The following is a 15,796-nucleotide window of genomic DNA, read 5'->3' as shown; positions in this document are numbered from 1 at the left end:
ATTTTCTTATTTCCAAAACCAATACAAAAAAAATAACCTGAACATGCCGGTCACATACTGGGTTATTGTGGGCTTACAGTCTAAATCACACTGACCCAACTTACAGTCAATGCTCAAAAGTAAAACTTTATTTATATTAAGAATATCTATGAAACAACCATTAGATGGTAGTTAATGGACAGTATATGAATTTAGAACAGGGTCACATACGCTCTCTGTTCTTATTGACTGAAGAGCAAGTGATGGTGGAAGATACACCCTCAATCATGGGTTTGTCGAACTTGCAAATGCCATGAGGTAAAGGCTGAGTCACTGAGAAACCAGACTATTGTCTCACAGACCAAAAAACAGGCTGGCTAGGATGCCTTAAGCAAATGAAAACGTGCAGTCAATGAATGACTCATTTTAGGTATTAAAAGAGAAAGAGGCGCAGTGCAAACAACAAAATGCACTAGCAATAAGAGCACAAACACTGCATAAGTATTTGCTCTGGTCAGGTCTTTATTGTGTACAGTTTGTCATTTATGGGGTTATCTCTTCAGTGTATGCCTGATATTTTGTATCAGAAATGTATGAAGACCCTACAGAAACCTGATACTTCTAGCTGACAACAAGAAAACTGTGCAAAATATATGTCTCTCCCAAAGCATAGGATGCTCTATGTATTCTGGAAAAGCAAGACTTATCCCCTTGCTTTCTTCCTTATGAGATTACAAATTGAAGGTCATGCAGAAAGACAGTGTTACCTGTATGTTCTTTAAAATTGTTGAAAAGAGTAATTTATTTTCATTTCAACAATGAAGATGTGAGATATATTTTGATAAGTAGCAAAGACTTACCTCAGAGAGTCTTTGCAGGCCTCAGTAAGGTTATGGGAAAAATAAATACCAATAGAAATACAATCAAGGCATCTGCTTTGTCAAAGCAGTGCTACAGCCTTCCAATGTGTATTTAAAAAAAAAATTACAATCCTGGTAAATTATTAAAAATACCTTCAGAATCGAATAATTCAATGGCATCCTCAATCAACACATGATGAGTGTAAAGTCTATACATTAATTACAATAATTGCTATTGTAAGACCGTAACAATGTAGAATGAATAATGTACACATTTTCAATCAATGAGAACTCCACTGCTGAGAAAACAGCACTACATGTCAAACTCAATAAAAGATATCCAGGAGGAAACATGGTAATTTGAGCAATAGAATGCATAATTTTCAAGAGCATATCACTTTCAAGAAAATGTCTGTTATACACTTACCATGGCCATCAGATTGAAAATGTTCATTCTGGTTATGATGATGGTTTTTACCCTGAAAAACAAGATCAGCACAACATTAACATGTGTGATAAACCAACAGAGAAAAATATAATTAACTGATTTCTAAATCAAGTAAGAAAATCATACGTTTTAATGCAGTCTTAGTTAAACATGAGAAAAATTCAACTCAGAAACTGGTCTTGGGAAATAGATGAATTACCCAATTGATAAAAAACGGCATTTTCGAAAATCAATTCCAGCTCATATAGCTTTTAAAGAACACCCTACAAACATGTTACAAATGCATTAAAAAAAGATTTACGCTCTTCAAATACACAAAAAACTGAGATTTCTCTAAAATTGTGTGAGTACGCATGAATTCCATTAAAGAAAAAAGTTTTGATGCATTCTGTTCAGTGGTACCACTCTTTTGTCTATGTCACAAAAATGAAAAGCTGAGTCAACCTTTCAAGGAACTTAACAATAACAGCTTTGTAGAGTGTTGTATCAATATATCAAATATACAGTAATGCACAAGTTACTACTTGTGTAACGATATATCTGTAAGAGACATTAGTTAGTGATAGATTCCTTACCTTAGAATATCCCCAGGCATCAGACTGGATCCGGAAAGTTTTGCTAGCAGTACCCCTACGCGTCAGTAGGTGGCGTCGTGCGGCTCCGCGTCCGTCGCTGGCGTCGTAAGCGCCGAGATGAAGTCACGGAGACTACTTAGGCGCCACCCATGCGCGCCGACGTCAGTTCAGTACACGACTTTCCGTGCGAGGAGCGCAGAGCAATGCTAGAAACTGACCACTGGTGCCAAGAAACTAGGGACCTTAAAGGGATGACCTTAACCCTAGAAATCAGTTTGCAGAACGGGGAGGATGGGTGGGGCGGTAAGGAATCTATCACTAACTAATGTCTCTTACAGATATATCGTTACACAAGTAGTAACTTGTGCATCTGAAAGAGGCACGTTAGTGATAGATTTCTTACCTTAGAATAGATACCCCAACAATACCATCCCCGGTGGTGGGTCTGCAAATAGATTACACCAGAATGTCACGGAGAACAGAACGGCCAAAGAAGCCGTCTCTCCGGACCTGACCGTCAAGGCAGTAATGCTTGGTAAACGTGTGCAGCGAGGCCCACGTAGCTGCTTGACAAATGTCCTGCAAGGGGACGCCGCGTCCCAAGGAAGTAGTGGCCGCCGTTGCCCTGGTAGAATGGGCACGCAGCTCCACAGGAGGCTCCTTCTAAGCCAACTAGTAACAGGCCTTGATGCAGAGAACGACCCACCGAGAGATGGTCCGTTTGTGCACTGCCTGACCTTTTATGGTGCCCATGTAGCCAAAAAAAAGCTGGTCATCCACCCGGAACTGTTGTGAGCGCTTCAGGCAGAACGAGAGCGCACGTTTTGGGTCCAGACGGTGGAGCCTCGCTTCCTATTTTGAAGGATGTGGAGGCTGAAAGAAGGTGAGCAAAGTGATGGTCTGCCCGATGAGGAAGGGCGTGACAACCTTTGGCAAGACAGAAGGACAAGTCCTCAAAACCACCTTGTTGGGATGAACAGAAAGGAAAGGAGGTTTGGAAGAAAGAGCCTGGAGCTCACTCACTCTTCGGGCAGAGGTGATAGCTACCAGGAAAGCCGTCTTGAAAGTGAGAAGACGCAGAGGACAGGTATGAAGGGGCTCGAAGGGAGCGCACATCAGATATATCAAAACAAGGTTTAAGTCCCATTGAGGCATTATGAACGGCACGGGAGGAAACTTGTGCGTAATGCCTTTTAGGAAACGGTTAACAACCAGGGACTTAAAAAGAGGAGGCTGATCTGTAAGCCGTAAAAAGGCGGAGATGGCCGAAAAATAACTTTTGATAGTGCCCAGAGCAGAGCCCTGCTGGGCCAAAGAAAGAAGGAACAGAAGGACTTCGGAAAGAGGGGCAGAAATGGGATCCACTGCCTTAGCTGTGCACCATGCCACAAACTTGTTCCACCTGCAGGCGTATACCGTTTTAGTGGAGGGACGCCTGGCTGCCAGAATGACATCACAGACTTCGGAAGGAAGATTAAAAGCTGTCAACTGTTGCAGCTCAATCTCCACGCATGGAGGTGGAGGCTGGACAGGTTCGAGTGGAGGACCGTCTCCTGCTGCTGCGACAGAAGATCCTCCCGAAGAGGCAGTCGAATCGGAGGATCGATCGCCATGCTGAGTAGCTCGGGATACCAGTATCCTCGTGCCCAATCCGGAGCCACAAGGATGACTTGGGACCGCTCGTGTCGAATCTTCTTCAGCACTCTGGGCAGAAGTGGTATATGAGGAAAGGCGTACAACAGACCGCAACTCCACTCGCGACGAAAAGCGTCATCGAGCGAGTGCCGCCTTGGAAATTCCAAAGCGCAGAACTGATGACATTGCGCGTTCTCATTGGTGTCGAATAGATCTAACCAAGGCTCTCCCCACTGCAGAAAGAGACCTGGTGCCATGTCCGAGTGCAGACACCATTCGTGATCCAACAAGCACCGACGGCTGAGTTTGTCCGCCCTGGCGTTCAGAGAACCTGCCAGGTGTTGAACCACCAATGTAATGCCTTGATGTTCCAGCCATGTCCAGAGGCGCAGAGCCTATTGACATAGGGTCCACGACCCCACCCCGCCCTGTTTGTTGCAATACCACATGGCGGTGGTGGTGTCCGTGAACATCTGCACCACACTTCCCCGGACAAAGGAAAGGAATGCCTTCAGTGCAAGACGGATCGCCCGAAGCTCCAAAAGGTTGATATGGAGCCGGGACTCCGCTGGAGACCAGAGGCCTCTGATCTGCGCCTCTCCCAAGTGGCCGCCCCATCCCAGGAGGGATGCATCCGTCACCACTGTATGCTCCGGTTAGGGACGGGAGAGAGATCTGCCATTGACCCAATCGCGATTCGTGAGCCACCACTGCAATTGTCGTGCAGTGCCCTCCAAGATCTGGACATGAGCCGGAGGGTCATCCTGACCGAAACCCTGGATAGAGGCTCAAAGATCGGCATCAGAGCCTGAATATCCCGGATTCACTGCTCGGGAGGAAAAACCCAAAACAGCGTTGAATCCAGAACAGCTCCGATGAAGGGGCACTTCTGACAGGGACTCAGGTGCGACTTCGGCACGTTGATGGAGAATCCCAGAAAATGCAGGAGGTCGGCCGTAGTCTGAAGGTGGTTGACGATTGCCTGGGGCGAGCCCGCCTTCAGCAACCAGTCGTCGAGGTAAGGGAAGACTGACACCCCCAACCTGCGCAGGTGAGCTGCGACCACCGCCATCACCTTCGTGAACACCCGAGGGGCGCTGGTAAGGCCGAAGGGGAGCACGGCAAACTGAAAATGCTCCTGGTCTACCATGAACCGCAGGTAACGCCGGTGGGCCGACAGGACGAGGATGTGAAAATATGCGTCCTGCAAGTGCAACGCTACCCTCCAGTCTCCAGGGTCGAGGGCAGCCAAGACCTGAGATAGAGTCAGCATTTTGAACTTTGCCTTCCGGAGGAAGCGGTTGACGTTCGAGGAGATCCAAGATGAGATGCAGACCCCCTTTGTCCTTCTTGGGGACCAGAAAGTAGTGGGAATAACAACTACTCCCGACTGGCCCAGGAACGCACTCGATGGCCCCCTTGGCCAAGAGGGCCGGAACTTCCTGCTGGAGAGTTGCTAAGTGGGCCCCCGACATGCGGTGGTACCGAGGTGGCATGGCTGGAGGGGTGGACTGAAAGGGAAGGGAGTAACCCTTGCAGAGGATCTGCAACACTCACTTGTACGATGTAATAGCATGCCAGTGGGGGAGGTGATGGCGGATCCTGCCACCCACTGGCGTGGGGTGCTCCACCAAGCTCGGATTAGGAAGGTTTGGAGGTAGAAGAAGAGGGGGCAGAGTTGGACTGACCCCCACGCTTTTTCCCAGACACGCTCCTGCAGAAACCACGTCTGTGCTGAGGCTGGGTCTGCCAGGCTTGCTGAAGGAACGGGCCTGGGTGCCTCTGCCATGGCCACGAAAGGAACGAAAACCAGGAGTGGCTGGGCTTTTTGCGGAAAGACCCAAGGACTTGGCCATGGCACGCGAGTCCTTAAAACGCTCCAGTGCACTGTCGGCCTTATCGCCAAACAGGTGAGTGCCAACAAAGGGCATGTCCATAAGTGAGCCTTGGACATCGGGCGACAACCCGGTAGATCTCAACCAGGCGTGGCGACGAAGCACCACAGTCGTAGAAATCACCCTACCCAGTGAGTCTGCGATGTCCAAACCACACCGAATGGCGAACTTGGCCACATCCTTGCGCTCGGCAACAGCTTGGGACAGCACAGCCTGAGTCTCTTCAGGACACTGAGGCAACAGCTGTGCAACCGTATCCCACACCGCGTGGGAATAGCGAACCAATAGGTATGCTGTGTTCACCGACCGCAGCCCCAAGCTGGCCGAAGAGAACGACCGCTTACCGAACTGCTCCAGCTTCTTAGAGTCCTTATCCGGCGGAGCCGTGGGAAAGGCACTCTGTGACGTCGAGGCTTGGATAACCAGGCTCTCTGGCGTAGGATGAGTGGTCAGAAAAGCGGGGTCACCAGGCGCCGGGCGGTGACGCCTGGTGACATTATCATCAACTGGGGCCCTTGTGGCTGGCAGCAACCAAGTGCCCAGCAAGACGTCAGTGAGGGCGTCGTCAAATGGTAGCAGGGGCTCCGACGAAGTGGACGCCGTCTGGAGCACTTGAGTGAGGAGATTAGTTTTGAGGGCCACCGTAGGGAGATCAAGGTTGAGCACCTCAGCTGCCCGAAGGAGCACCATCGTATAGGAGGTGCCCTCCTTCATGGTAGGCGGGGGAGAGGCAAACCCCGGGTCAGAGGAGATGTCGAGGTCGCCAGCATCCTCCAAGTCAACCGCCCAATCCTGCTTGCAGTCACACTGATGGGCGAGAGGGTCCTCGGACCTTTTGAAAGCTCTCAAATTGGTAGCGGTGGAGAGCAGCCTTCAGGACCCCTCCCAGTCGTCCTCCCCCTCCGTCGCAGGTGGCACAGACCACGGCGGCAGAGCAGGAGCCAGAGAAGGAACAAACTGCGCCAGCGCCGTGTCCCAATGCAGATCCCTGGTAGGAACAAAATGGTCCTGGAACTTGGGCAAGGGCGGAACAAATGGCACCCACTGCGGCGCCGGAGGCGGAGCCGAGGGTGGCGCGGACGCCGGAGCCGGCAGCGCTGGACCTTGTGGCGCCGTGGCCGGAGCCAAAGGCGCAGGATCCTGTGGTGCCGAAGCTGGATTCGCCGGCAGCCCAACGGGATCCAAACACACGACTGCGGGGGCCGGCGGGAGCCGGAGGCCTAAAGAGGCGGTCCATGGTAGCAAGAAATTCTTGAACCTGTGCGGGAGTCGCCGACGGACCAGGGTAAGGTGGGTAGGCCGCAGGACTCCCAGGCTCCGAAGGAGCCGCAGGGGCAGAACCCCTGTCACCCTCGTCCGCATCCGGGGACCGACGGGGGGACGTTGGAGAGCGAACACGCTTCTTCGACTTCTTTTTGTGTCGTCTCTTACCCGAATCCGAGGGTGAAGAGTTGGAGTCCGAGGAGCGACGACTGCAGCCCTGCGAGCGGTCCCTGGAGCAGTCCCTGGAAAGGCCCCTGGACCGGGAACGGTACTGGGTCGAGTGCCGGACCTCCAGCAGCTTCCGGCGCCGCTCCCTCAAGGCCTTCGGGCCATGGCCCGACAGGACCGGGAGTCGTGGTCGTTCTCCAGGCAGTAGAGGCAGACATCGTTGGGGTCCGCCACCGACATATTGCGACGGCAGGCCCCACAAAACTTAAATCCAGGCATCCCTACGTGCACCAAGGAAACCAAATTGTAAAGGAGACAATAGTCTAAAAAAGGGTGGTCAAAAAGTGACTGAGGTACATGCTCTAACCGGATCTGCGCTTTCTGGCGCAGAAAAAAAATAACTGACGTCAGCGCACTTAGGTGGTGCCTAAGTAGTCTTCGTGACGTCATCTCGGCGCTTACGATGCCAGCGACGGACGTGGAGCTGCACGACGCCACCTACTGACGTGTAGGGGTACTGCTAGCAACACCTTCCGGATCCAGTCAGACGCCTGGGGATATTCTAAGGTAAGAAATCTATCACTAACGGGTCTCTTTCAGATATAATGTGTCATTACTATACCACAAGAAACCTTTACACTGATTCTGAAGGAAATCTTTTTTTCCTACAGATTCTTTTTCCCCCCAAATATGCCTAAGCATGAGATAAGAAGAAACTGAAAGCATTTAACACTCTAACTTGCACACCTCATGGTGCCAGAGATGTCCAGATGTGTTGTGAAACTATGCTGTTCAAAGACGTATATCTGGGAAATAACTGGCACCACATGTCCTTTGCGCTCTTTTTCTCAGAAGTGTTTGATTTCAAAAGGACAAGGAAGGACCACAGGATATTTGCGAATAGAGGACCCTGGATATGTTCTGAAAATGTGTTAGTAGCACTAACAGGAAAAATAAAACTTCCCTACGAAAAATGTAGAGCGTAAGTACAGGTGATTATGAATCTGTTTAAATATTAGCAAAACAAGACCTATATATGTGGAAATCAAAATGTAGTTCTGCCACAATAGGAAATTCTATTTGCGTATCAGTGCCTTGTTGGACCAGACGTGTGCCCAGTGGACTGAAGAAATAATTCTTTAATACTATCACCTTGACAGATCAACCAACAAAGAAGTTGTGCACACAAATTAACAGGTTTTCTTAGTTATGACTATGACCGACACACACACACACACACAAAACCAGTATGAAAAATACGAGCACATTAAGCAGTTGTAAAAACGGAAAAATAGCACCATTATACCAGAAAGACAAATTAAGATATTATACAAAGAGTATTTTCCTGACTGAAATTTCACAGCTGATCAAAGTAACAATCATACCTGGATTATCACAGAAACATTAAAACAAACCGAGCTGGCCAAAAAAAGACAAGTGCACAGTAATGTCCTGAAGGTGGAGCTAAGCACACCAGACTGATGAGCCCCAATCAGGGTGAAACCAGTCTTAGGGAGCTTGTGTTCCATTTCAGGGAGGACTTGGCCCGGTAATTCTGGGCTGGACTGTTCCTATTGGAGCAAGGCCAACAATGATTTGCATATGGCTGGGTCCAAACTGACACTCAAAGGTGTTCCCATTCCGTGGCAACTAAATGTGTTTAGGTACCTGGGGATTAGGATCCACCATCAACCAGCCGACCAGATGGAAGGTAATCTCGTAAGAGCCATAACGTCAGTTCAATCCCAGATTGTGTTCTAGCGCTCGCTCCCCCTCTCGGTTATGGGACGAGTTGCACTTCTTAAGATGGTGGTCCTGCCTTGCTTACTGTACTATTTCACCAACCTGCCCCTCTACATTGCCCCACGCCCATTTCGTAACTTTGAGTGTGTCATGAGAGAATTCATCTGGAATAACACCTGGTGTCACGTGGCTTTCACTAAGCTGTACTTACCCATCGACCAGGGCAGACTAGCAGTTCCCAACATGGAACAATTTTACCTCGCCTTTCAGCTGCAGTGGGCGGCTAGGTGGATGGCAGAGAGGCAGATGCCGATACTGCACCTCTTCGCCATACTGGGTGTCTGCGGCGCTGCTCTGACTATTCCACCCCTGTGCTCATGAGAGGTCACCTGGCCCATTGCTTCTGCGGGTCTCGCATCATTGCTACAGGTGAAGTCTATACATTACGCATGCCACTACCCCATATGCACCGGCAATGCCACTACTGGGCAAGCCGAGAAGCCACGACACCACCATGCTTGCAGAACTTAATTTGGAGGCAATCGAGGCTGACATAGGCCAAGGCCGAGAACATATCGCTGCGTAGAGAAGAAACCCTGGGACTTTGCAAGATCCCTATAGCTGCCTACTGGGACACAATCTTGCAAGACTTCCAAAATGAGCCACTCCTGGCGCACAACGACCCAGAACACATATCGCCACAAGTGGGGAGTGGTGTAGAGCGCAGAAACACCACTCAATAGCAAACACAGGAGAGGGTAGCTAACAGCAGCATGTTCACCTTACAAGCCACTTGCGAGCTGACACAATGACTGTTTGATACAGTGCATGTTGTTGATATGGTAGGCGGAATAGAGAGGTGGAGATCTTGTGGCTGGGTCCCGTTACCCTTTTAGATCTTATTTGTCCCTACCTTTTGACATCCGCCGCTTGTTGTTACTGACACTGCTCAATGTGGACCCATTGTTAACACATTGATAAAACAAAGAAGCTAAATTAATTTCAGACTTTTAAAAGAAATTTAGGTCACGAGGGAGCCATTTCAGATTGCACATTGTTAACACAACAAGCTGGAGCTCCAACAGTAGAGCATACGACTGAGCTCCCAAAGGGCCCTCAGAGTGGAGGACATGTAACCTGCCAATGTGCAGAGAGGGTAACGATAAACCAAAATCATGTCCAAATGTTACTAACGAAGTCGGCGGCGGCACGTTCGGTGCTAGCGACTTCACCAGCAATATTGACCGGGCTGCAGCGGACTGCTGATCTAGGGGCACTGCCACGGGCTCCGTATCCTACAAGCAGCTCCGACGGAGAACGGCGGTGAGAGGGCCCCCTGAGACTGGGCACCGCTGAGAGAAAACTGATGGTGGGTGATGGCGCTTGTGCCCCCGGTGCTGGCGGCGGTGAGTGGGGATGCGACCTGTGCTGGGCCTGCGTTCGGGGAGGTGGGGCTGGCCTAGCGCGGTCTGCGGCCTGGGCGCTGCTGCCGGGTACTAGGGTGCACGAGCCACCGTGGCGGAGTGGCCGGGCCGTTGATTACCGCAGTCTCACATCGAGGGCCCCTGGTGCTGCTTCCCCTACAATCCTTTAACAACAGCGTTTGCCTTGGGGAGATACACACAGAGACACAGATGTCCCAGGCAAGCGCTCGCTGCTGAACACCACAGGATATCTCCGGCAAACAGAGAAACTATAGTTTTGTATTACCTACCTGGCGCCATTTTACCACGCTTTCAGGTATTGCCTGCAACCCTGATTGAGAGGTGAATATAGCTTCGGCTGGTCCCGCATTGGTGGCCTGGGACTTGATATCTTAGCTTTGCGCCTCTTTTCCCAACACAATAGATTACTGGGCTACCTGATCCCCTGAATTTGTGGACATGCGAATAGACTGGTGAGTTGGCACTCTGGGTTAGAGGGGTGCCCTGTACCACCCTCGTGACATGGCTGTTTTCCCTTGACTAAGTGGCAGTTATCCTCCTTATCCCTACTGCTGAGTGTGGTAGGGGGCCTAGTAACGTTTACCGGAGTGGCTAACAGATCATTTCAATGTACTGGCGTGTGCCTCAAGGGCGCTGCTCCTCCCCGTGTGCTACAGAGAACTCCCCCTGGCCGCCATCATGGGCCGGACTGACATATTGCAGCCTCGCCTCACGTTTGAGGCGCGCAAAGACCCTAAGCCCTCACAAAAAGCAGCTTCGGACTCTGAGGCAGATGCCCAGGATATCGGACAACCCACATTGGAAACCACACTTCTTGCCATGCAGTGCAGCCTTCCATCTATAGAGGGCACGATGGCGGCTGTTAACCAATGTCTTGATCATATGTCGTCCCAGCAAAAGAAACAGAACGCCCGCATGGGGGAAGTTGAGCAAAGGGTGTCTGCCACGGAAGATGGGTTGAGCGCAGTTACAGGGAAATCTCTGAACTTGGAAAAAGGTCCTCTCTCTTATTCAGGCAAAGAACGAGGGTTTGGAAGTTCGTTCCCGGTGGAACAATATTCGAATCACGGGGCTGCCAGAGTCCACGAATGTGGGGAGAATGGAGACATTTGTTGAAACACTGATCGCAGCTATTTTTGGTACTGACCAACTGTCACCCATGTTTATTATTGAGCGTGCTCATTGCTCACTTGAAGCTCGACCGGTCCCAGGTGCCCCGCCACGCCCCATTATTGCTCGGGTGCTTAACTACAGGGACCGCAACACTATATTACGTATGGCCAGGGTAAAGGGGACAATTGAATATCAGGGAAACACTCTCTCCTTCTTCCCAGATTTCACCGTGGCTGTGCAAACGGCGCACAGAGAGTTTGGCGCTGTGAAAAAGTTTCTGCAAACTGAAGGGGTCCCATACGCAATGCTATACCCCGCCCACTTGAAGATAGGCTCAGACAGCGATTACAACATATTCACAACTCCCAAGGCCGTATTGGAACACGCTAAACAACTGAAAAGGAGACAACGAGAATCTCGAGCAGTATCTGAGAATGAAGATTGATGATGGCACAGGGACAGTTCATTACGCTTTGGTACACTGAGAATCAGATTGGGAAGTTATAGCCCTCTTCGATATAGATTTATGCAGTTTTCAGGCGATGCGTAACATTTTCTCTTGCAGGAGGATGGTCCTTGATGGACTAAACACTATTGCCTCTTGGGGCTTACAACATGTTTGGCACGGGCTTGGGTTTCAGGTGTAGCAATCGCTTGGCTCAGCCACCTCCTACCAGATAGGAGACCAGAAGCTCTCAGACGCCCCCCAATGGGTGTACCCCGTTTATGTTCTCATCTCTTTGTTCTTAGTTGGGGTTGGGATCTGAAGGGACGGGATGGCTTTGGCGAGTTGGGGGTGTCGAAGTGAGAGGGGGGTCGGGGGGGGTTCTTTGAAGGTATGGCAGAATTGCAATGGGATTTTATTCAATATTCTTTGGTCCGTTACACTTGGTTCCTTCAGACCTGCATTGTATGTCCTAGGATATTGGTGTTTTTGTTTATTGATGATGGTTTATCGCTAGATTCCTCACCTGGAATGTGCGAGGGCTCAACAATCCTAAAAAGATTAGATCAGATCAGTTTTTGCATATTTGGACCATATGGGAGTGCACGTGGCCTTACTGCAAGAGACCCACCTCACCGCTGACTCGGCAACAAAGGTGAGAGCACGTTGGGCGGGTGCTAAAGAACAAGTTACTAACCTTCGGTAACAATATATCTGTAAGAAACATTAGTTAGTTAGATTCCTCACCTTGGAATAGCTCCAGGCGTCAGGCTGGATCCGCAAAGATTTTTTATCAGCAATACCCTTGCGCGTCGCTAGGCGTCGTCTGCGGCTCCGCGTCCGTCGTCGGCGTCGTGATCGCCGGAATGACGTCGGAGTACTTAGACATAGCTTTCCGCGCCAGGAACGCAGAGCCATGCAAGAGACTGACACTGGTGCCAAGAATCTAGGGCCCTGAACGGGATGACCTCAACCCTAGATATCGGTTAGCACAACGGGGAGGATGGGTGGGTCGGTGAGGAATCTAACTAACTAATGTTTCTTACAGATATATCGTTACCGAAGGTAAGTAACTTGTTCATCTGAAAGAAACACGTTAGTTAGATTCCTCACCTTAGAATAGATACCCTGGCAAAAAAAACAACCCCGGCGGTGGGTCTGCGAACCAACATCACACCAGAAAGTCCTGGAGAACAGAACGGCCAAAGAAGCCGTCTCTCCGGACTTGGCTGTCCAGGCAATAATGTTTGGCAAACGTGTGCAGCGAGGCCCACGTTGCTGCCTGACAAATGTCCTGCAAGGGGACTCCCCGGCCCAGGGCAGTGGTCGCCGCTGTGGCCTGTGTGGAATGGGCCCTCAGCCCTACAGGAGGTTCCTTTTTAGCTAGAGAATAACGGGCCTTGATGCACAAAACGACCCACCGAGAGATGGTTCGCTTGGGCACCGCCCGCCCCTTCTTAGCGCCCACGTAGCCAACAAAGAGTTGGTCGTCCACCCGGAACTGTTTGGTGCAGGCCAGATAGATGGACAGCGCCCGCTTTGGGTCCAGACGGTGGAGCCTCTCTTCCTCTTTCGAGGGATGCGGAAAGTAGGTGGGCAGAGTAACAGAATGATCGATGTGGAAGGCAGTTACCACCTTAGGGAGAAAGGAAGGACGAGTCCTAAGAACAACTTTATCCGGATGGACAGAAAGGAAAGGAGGCTTAGAAGAGAGAGCCTGGAGGTCACTCACCCTTCTAGCAGAGGTGATGGCAACCAGAAAAGCAGTCTTACGAGTCAGAAGACGAAGGGGACAACTATGAAGTGGCTCAAAGGGAGCGCACATCAGATAGGTCAAGCTTAGATTCATATCCCACTGAGGCATTACGAAGGGGACAGGAGGAAATATGTGAGTAATGCCCTTAAAGAATCGAGAAACAACGGGGGATTTAAAAAGAGAAGGCTGATCTGGAAGCCGTAAGAAGGCAGAAATAGCTGAAAGATATCCCTTGAGGGTGCCCAGAGCAGAGCCCTGTTGGGCCAGGGAAAGAAGAAACAGGAGAACCTCAGAAAGAGCGGCGGAAAGGGGATCCACAGCCTTTGCTGTGCACCATGCCACATATTTGTTCCACCTGCAGGCGTATACCGATTTTGTGGAGGGACGCCAGGCTGCCAGAATAACATTACAGACTTCAGGAGGCAAGTCAAATGGCAACAACTGCCGCCGCTCAATCTCCACGCATGGAGGTGGAGGCTGGACAGGTTCGGGTGGAGGACCGTCCCCTGCTGCTACGACAGAAGGTCCTCCTGAAGAGGTAGTCGAATCGGGGGATCGATCGATAGACTGAGTAGCTCGGGATACCAGGATCTTCGTGCCCAATCCGGAGCCACAAGGATGACCTGGGCCCGGTCGCGCCCGATCTTCTTCAGCACTCTGGGCAGAAGTGGTATAGGCGGAAAGGGGTACAATAGACTGCAGCTCCACTCGCGACGAAAAGCGTCTCCGAGCGAGTGCCGGCTTGGAAATTCCAACGCGCAGAACTGCTGACATTGCGCGTTCTCTTCGGTGGCAAATAGCTCTAACCAAGGCTCTCCCCACTGCCGAAAGAGGCCTTGCGCCACGTCCGAGTTCAGACGCCATTCGTGATCCACCATGCACCGGCGGCTGAGTTCGTCCGCCCTGGCGTTCAGAGAGCCCGCCAGGTGTTGAACCACCAGGCTGATGCCCTGATGTTCCAGCCATGTCCAGAGGCGCAGAGCCTCCTGACAAAGGGTCCACGACCCCCCCCGCCCTGTTTGTTGCAATACCACATGGCAGTGGTGTTCTCCGTGAACACCTGCACTACACTCCCCCGAACAGAGGGGAGGAATGCCTTCAGTGCAAGTCGGATCGCCCGCAGCTCCAATAGGTTGATATGGAGCCGGGACTCCGCCGGAGACCAGCGGCCTCTGATCTCCACCTCTCCCATGTGGCCCCCACATCCCAGGAGGGACGCATCCGTCACCACTACGTGCTCCGGGTGGGGTAGGGAGAGGGATCTGCCACTGACCCAATCGCGGTCCGTGAGCCACCACTGCAACTGTCTGGCAGTGCCCTCCGAGATCAAGACATGGTCGGACAGCTTGCCCCGATGCTGGACCCACTGAAACTTCAGGTACTACTGCAGAGCCCGCATCCGCCACCGAGCTTGATGTACCGGCAGGATGAAGGAGGCCATCAGACCCAGAAGCCGCAGCACCAACCTGACCGAAACCCGGGATAGAGGCTGAAAGATCGGAATCAGAGCCTGAATATCCCGAACCCGCTGTTCCAGAGGATACTGTGCCGAGTCCAGAATCGCTCCGATGAAGAAGAGCTTCTGGGAGGGACTCGGGTGTGACTTCGGCACATTGATGGAAAACCCCAGCAAATGCAGGAGGTCGGCCGTAGTCTGGAGGTGGGAGACGACTGCCTGGGACAACCAGTCGTTGAGATAGGGGAAGACTGGAACCCCTAATCTGCGCAGATGAGCTGCAACCACCGCCATCACTTTCGTGAACACCCGAGGGGCACTGGTGAGGCCGAAGGGGAGAACAGAAATGTTGAAAGTGCTCGTGGCCTACCGTGAACCGCAGGTAACGCCGGTGGGCCGGCAGGACGGGGATGCCTCATGTGGCGATAGAATCAGATGCAGTGCTTCCAATGACAGTGCAGGCGGCAACCCTGTCGGGGGGGGGCACGGATGGCCCGCGGACCGAGATAAACCCTGTACAGTAAATAGCGTGGGCTTGGCGTAAGTTGGCGGAAAGGGCTCAGATATCTTACCTCTATGCTCCGTCACTGCCCCTGACATCGCACCCAGATATCTCAGCGGCACGTGAGAGGCAGGCTCTCAGTGAGTTGGCCAAAGTAGGTATTTCGCGAATAGGAGATCTATATACGAATGGTCAATTTAAATCACTGCAAGATGCGCAGAAGGGCGTGGACCGAGGCTTTATGTTTGGCTTTACATGCATACGAGTGCGGCAGGCCATTAAGACTGTATATTCGGACTACCCGGCTGAACCTACGACTGTACAGGCATTGCAGGCGATGCTGGCGGGAGAAGAGCGATGGGACCTAATTACTAAACTTTATAATGCGTCCTTGCGAGAGCAGCATTAGCACCCCTCCTGTGTTAGATGGCAGGCAGCGCTGGGGAATGCCCTCACTCCGGATGTATGGACTGCATGTTGTGCCCTCACCGGCCGCCTCACGGCCAACTGCAA

General features: G+C 51.4%; 1 protein-coding gene across 3 annotated transcripts in view; it reads right to left on the bottom strand.

Annotated features, from left to right (window-relative positions):
• The window catches only part of HELZ (helicase with zinc finger), a 2,003,166-nt gene that overhangs the window by 520,984 nt on the left and 1,466,386 nt on the right, over nucleotides 1-15,796 (bottom strand). For all 3 annotated transcript variants that reach the window (XM_085617266.1, XM_085617269.1, XM_085617268.1), the window contains exon 24: nucleotides 1,267-1,318. In XM_085617266.1, coding sequence (XP_085473392.1) covers nucleotides 1,267-1,318 — 52 coding nt within the window. The remainder of the gene's footprint in view (nucleotides 1-1,266; nucleotides 1,319-15,796) is intronic.

The sequence above is a fragment of the Triturus cristatus genome, chromosome 7 (assembly GCF_964204655.1).
Source record: "Triturus cristatus chromosome 7, aTriCri1.1, whole genome shotgun sequence".
NCBI lineage: Eukaryota > Metazoa > Chordata > Amphibia > Caudata > Salamandridae > Triturus > Triturus cristatus.
Note: the sequence above shows the minus strand (reverse complement) of the source record. Positions and strands in the feature narration are given on the sequence as shown.